This window comes from Prunus persica, chromosome G3, assembly GCF_000346465.2.
Source record: "Prunus persica cultivar Lovell chromosome G3, Prunus_persica_NCBIv2, whole genome shotgun sequence".
In the NCBI taxonomy this organism is placed as follows: domain Eukaryota; kingdom Viridiplantae; phylum Streptophyta; class Magnoliopsida; order Rosales; family Rosaceae; genus Prunus; species Prunus persica.
The window spans coordinates 21,566,486-21,572,252 of record NC_034011.1 but is presented as its reverse complement, the minus strand read 5'-3'; the positions used below and the strand labels follow the sequence as shown (position 1 = coordinate 21,572,252).

The following is a 5,767-nucleotide window of genomic DNA, read 5'->3' as shown; positions in this document are numbered from 1 at the left end:
TGACTTTATAAATCTTATGAGCAATTAAGATGTGCCCTTTTTTCATTAAAGATCTGGCATAGTTGGTCAATTGATTATTGATACTTCAATTTGTTCTGCAATATTGTTGATGATCTCGTCAATTGAGTCATTCTATAATGAGGTTCTATCTCTTAAGTGTTGGATCAAACTAATTAATTTGATCAAATGATTAAGAGATATGACCTCACATAAAGGCCATGTATAAGGCCCTCACTATAGAATTCTTGCTCGTCAATTACGCTTCGCAGCAGAACTTGGGCTGCAATTTTTGGGCAGGGCACCCCTCTCTTGATCCATCAGCATTTGCCAGCTGATGAGCTGATCTAGTCGGAATCCTAGGCCCAGACTAGAGAGCTATTTGTGATTGTGTCCTAGTCTTTTGGGCGCTTGACCACCAATGGAACCACAAATGAAAAAGCCAGAAAATTAGCCAGCCAGGGCTTGTAAAGAAGTTAATCTGATTCATTTACGTGTTTGCATGACAGCATGAACAATACTGCTTCTAGACTCAATCTAGCAACGCATGCGTGCATGCATAGAATTTACCCAATCTACGTACCTAAATCACTTCTTTAGTTATAACTCATACATTCAAATTCAAAAGGTCTATAGAGTACGTACTTATTGGTCAAAAACAACACTATTTAGCTAACTGCTTCTTGCTTGAAAGACATATCTAAAATACAGCTACAAGTTTTTTCATTTTCTCCTAAAATTTTGAAAAACACTGCCAAATGGAGGCTTAACTAACAATAATATCGCTGGTCTTTCTGCTAATTTAAGGTCATTCTAAAAACGAACGCAGACCTTTCAAATCATTTTAGAAGTAAACGCATACCTTCCAAATCGGACGATAAAATAAGCACGCTCTCTCTCTCTTTCAAACTAGGAGAATCTAGGGTTGCATGGATCCCCATTATTCCAATTGACCCAATCCCATTTCTATTTGAGATTTTATTTTATTTTCAAAGTGGAAAGGAAACGAGAAATTCAATGTCATAATTTCGGACATAAAACTAAACGCTCGTAACTTCTAGAACTAATCGTACCCATCATTCATGAGAGAGTTTGAGTGCAAAGATGCAAACACTGAAAATATGGTTCATATGACGATGGATGACTTGGTCAATTAAACAAGTGCGAGTCTCAGTCACGTCCACAAACAATAAGAGAGTCTCAAGGCCTTTCCCTCCTCTCCTTTCCTCTCCTCTCTTCTCCACCACCCAAAATAATTCCAAACCTCACCACCCTTCTCATTCCTCCTCTCAAAACCAAAAACTCGTTCCACTAATCAAAATTAGAATCCCAAAAATTCCCACAAAAAACCTCCTCTTCTCCACCAAAAACACATTGAAAAAACAAAAATTAATTCATGATCCAAAATTATTAACAATGCCAAGCAAGCTGAAGAAGGCAATTGGGGCAGTGAAAGACCAAACGAGCATAAGCCTTGCCAAGGTCTCCAACACCAACTCCGCCAACCTCGAGGTCACCGTCCTCAAAGCCACCTCCCACGACGTCGTTCCCATCGAAGACAAGTACGTCCAGGAAATTCTCACGCTCATTTCGTCGAACAAGTCGTACGCATCCTCCTGCGCCCAGGCCATCGCCAGGCGCATCGGCAAAACCCGTGACTGGATCGTCGCCCTCAAATCCCTCATGCTCGTCCTCCGCATCTTCCAGGATGGGGACCCCTATTTCCCCATCGAGGTCCTCCACGCCATGAAGCGCGGCGCCAAGATCCTCAACCTCTCCAACTTCCGCGACGACTCCAACTCCTGCCCCTGGGACTTCACCGCCTTCGTCCGCACCTTCGCGCTCTACCTCGACGAGCGCCTCGATTGCTTCCTCACCGGGAAGCTCCAGCGGCGCTTCACGTACCAGCGCGACCAAGAATACAACAGCAGCCGGAGGAGCCGCCGGTCGAACGACCCCGTGGCGGTGGTTCGCGACATGAAGCCGGCGATGCTGCTGGACCGGATTCACTACTGGCAAAAGCTGCTGGACCGGGCGATGGCGACCACGCCAACCGGCGCCGCCAGGACGAACCGGTTAGTTCTGATTTCGCTCTACGCGATCGTTCAGGAGACATACGATCTATACCGGGACATTTCGGACGGGCTGGCTCTGCTTCTGGATAGCTTTTTTCAATTGCAGTATCAATCTTGCGTGAACGCGTTTCATGCCTGCGTGAAAGCCTCGAAGCAATTCGAGGAGCTGTCGGCGTTTTACGGGACGTGCAAGAGCTTGGGTGTTGGTCGGACCTCTGAGTATCCTAGCGTGCAGAAGATCTCCGAAGAGCTTTTGGAGACGTTGCAGGAGTTTTTGAAGGACCAAGCTTCATTTCCGAGTCGGTCGCCGCCGACCCATTTAACGGCCAAGGGTAGTAAGAATAAAGGGTTGAGCTTGGAACAGAGTGAATTTCCATCTTCGGAGCAATTCGAAACGGCGTCGGAGAAAGGTTCTGCGTTTAGTTCGGCCTGCACGTCGTTGGAGGATTTGATGAGCGTTTGTGATCAGAATGGCAATGTGAGCCCGTCGTGGTCGGTGGAGCAAGAGTTTTATAACTCAGAGGAGCAACCAGAGAAGCCGGCAGAGGATGGGCTCGCCAGACGAACAAATGAGAATGGATCGAACCAATCTTCGCCGGAAAGTTTCAATCATGTTTCCTTTGATGGCTTCCCACCGCAATCTCAACCTCAACCACAACCGCAACCGGATCAGATAAAGCAAGAAGAACTAGTAGGAGTTGATGATCAAGAGGGTGCAAAACAGGGCTGGGAGCTTGTTCTGTTTGAGTCTGCAAATAATCAAACACCATTGCAAACATCATCACCAAATCTACCCATTGATTCATCAAACTTGGACAGCTTGTTTCAAAACTCCTCAGTGCCCCAACACAATTACAATCCATTTCTTGATGACCCAGTACCATTTGATAGCTTTGCAGCCTCTTCGAATCCAAGCGCCACCGCCAGCAATGGCTTTGGAAATCTCGGAGAAGACGACCTGTTTTCGTTCCCTTCCACAATGCTGGTAGTGGCACCAACATTTCCCGGACAGAATTTAAAAGAGACAACAACATTTGGCGCCAATAATTCAAATGAGAGCGCAGATGTTACACCATTTCCCGCGCAGAGTTCAAATAATTCAACAATGGCACTAACATTTCTTGCCCAAAGTCCAAAAGAGAGCGAAATGTCACCAAGTCTCTGGCCACGGCGTGCAAATGAAAGCACAACAATGGCAACAGCATTTTGTGCACAGAGCCAGAGAGAGATGACAATAGCACCAACATTTTGTGTACGGAGCACAAATGAGGTTGGTGAACAAAGTCCAAAAGAGAATACAATATTAATGCCACCACCAACATTTCACGCACGGGATACGAATGGCAGCGCAATATCACCAACTTTCTGCGCCCAAAATCCCCAAGAGAGCAGAATGCCACCAAACTTTAACGAGAGTGTGGTGCCAACATTTCGTGCACAGAATCGCAATGACAAGACCATGGCGCCAACCTTTACCGCGGTGGCTCGCGATAATGAGAGCGTGGTGCCAACATATGGTGTACATAATCGTAGTGATACGGCCATGGCGCCAACATTTGGTGCACATAATCGTAGTGACACGGCCATGGCGCCAACCTTTCAGGCAGATGAGCCTAACGAGTTCATTGCTGCACCGACTTTCTTTGCAAGAAGTGAAATGAAGACAAGAGGAGCATTGCCTAACGTAGAAAACAACGACCCGTTTGCGACGTTCTTCTCTAAAGTGACAACTCCTAGTGAACCTGTGTGTAATGGATTAGTGAATCAAGAAAGCCTCTTGCATCAACAGAGATTGTGGTTGGAACAGCAAAACAAGATTATTGCAAAGCATATGAGTTGATTTGTTGTGCATTAACTAGATGTTGGGGTTTTTTTAAAGATCAAATGTAATGGTCTTGTAATTAAAAATCCTTCTCTCTCTATGCAAAGTTGGAATGACAATTGTGAGTTTATGCACCAACAATGAAACATGGTATGATCCGGTGGATGAAAATCCAATGATTAATTATCATGAGATCAGAAAAGCTGTATATTCATATAGAAAGTTTTTCTACGTTAAGGAGAATATCCTTTAACATAGAATAAGAAGTCGAGTAGCAGTGGTTGTGGCCCTCCCTTCTTCTTGCTTGGCACCCAGGATCGAAACCCCGGGTTTCTTTCCTGTCAATGTAACCAAAAAGATATTATACTCATTTGCATAGAAAACCTATATATAATTGCAAAGTGAGACATAAGGGTCCTCTTGCATCTGCTTCTGAAAAGCATAAGCACCTCCAAGAAGCCCAACGAATTGGGCCCTATTATTTTGTTTGCTCAAATGATGCTTATTCATTGTTCATCAAAGAAAGGCTCATACCATACATATCAAATTTTGAGTAGGGTAATGCATTATGCACCGCTGCAGAACCAGTTAGCCTATAAGGGAACAAGAAGCATTATTCTCTTGCAGCATTGCATTGATGGAGTGGCCTTTTTCAGGTTTTAGGTGTGAAACTTAACAAAATCAACTAACGGAACAACTTACTAACTGAAAAAAGTGTTGTACGTTTGACTGAAAATATACATTATTAAGGATCTTAGACTAATTAACTATGTCTATGTCTTGTATTTTTTAAGTCAAAAGCTGATCCTCATCATTACTTACAATATAATCGCATCTGAGATTCAAAGTGCATGATCCACCGTATTCCATGCATTGTTGGGTAACATCTATATTTCACTCCAGAGATTTGACCGGCGTCCTATTACTGGTAACACTGATATAGTCCTTAATTTAACCACATACAAAGCCTAATATGTATGAGATTTTATCACAAAAGATTTCAATGCTATTAGTAGTAAACCACTTGTTTTATATATATATATTGTATCTCTCACATCACATTCGATTCTATTTCAAGAGTACAAGGACAAAGATATAGAAGAAAAGAATAATCCATCAAAAAAAGATTCGGAGGGATCAATCAGGGATGGGACATTTAATTAACTGTTGAATGAAGGCACGGTCGGTTAAGTTAACAGACTGTCGTTTTAACCGTGCAATGTTGGCGGGAAATGGTAGAAAAGAAAAGCAAAAGGAGCACAAAGTGACAGACAGATAGAGAAAGAGGTGTGAAGGCTTTACAGCTAAGTTTCTGGAGAGAGAGAGAGAGAGAGAGAGAGAGAGAGAGAGAGATCACGGGAAAATATAATGGGTATGAGCCTGCAAACAAAAAACACAAAAAAAGGTGACAAAGTTTTGTTGGGGGAGTATCAGATTCAAATGCAAATTTGAGAGGTGGGGTGGGGTGGGGGGGAGGCAAAGGGAAGCAACAGCATGTGAACCTGTGTAAGAGAAATGGACCACACATGACACATATCCCATCATATTATTATTATTCATATTAATTGATTAGATATTTAACAGAATGATAATACATTACATATGCTCTTAATTAGCTTTAGACCGTCCAATGCAAATGCAATGCATCCATTTGCTGTGAAGTGTGACAAGTTGTACTTCTTCTTCTCTCTATCCATAGTCTCCTGTTTTACCTTTTACCTTTCCCAGATTCTCAAAATCTAAAGGACCCACATCCCTCGCCGATAAAAATGTTTTTCTTCCCCTATATGTCGGGATAGTGAATCCGCACCCTTCGCACAAGTTTGAGTTCCCTTCCCCGTAAATTGGATTAATTTAAAATAGTTGAAGACTC

General features: G+C 43.1%; 1 protein-coding gene across 1 annotated transcript; it reads left to right on the top strand.

Annotated features, from left to right (window-relative positions):
• Positions 1,013–3,978, top strand: LOC18782014 (clathrin coat assembly protein AP180). Its single transcript, XM_007214815.2, has one exon. The coding sequence runs from the start codon at positions 1,138–1,140 to the stop codon at positions 3,910–3,912; it is 2,775 nt and encodes a 924-aa protein (XP_007214877.2). The 5' UTR covers positions 1,013–1,137; the 3' UTR covers positions 3,913–3,978.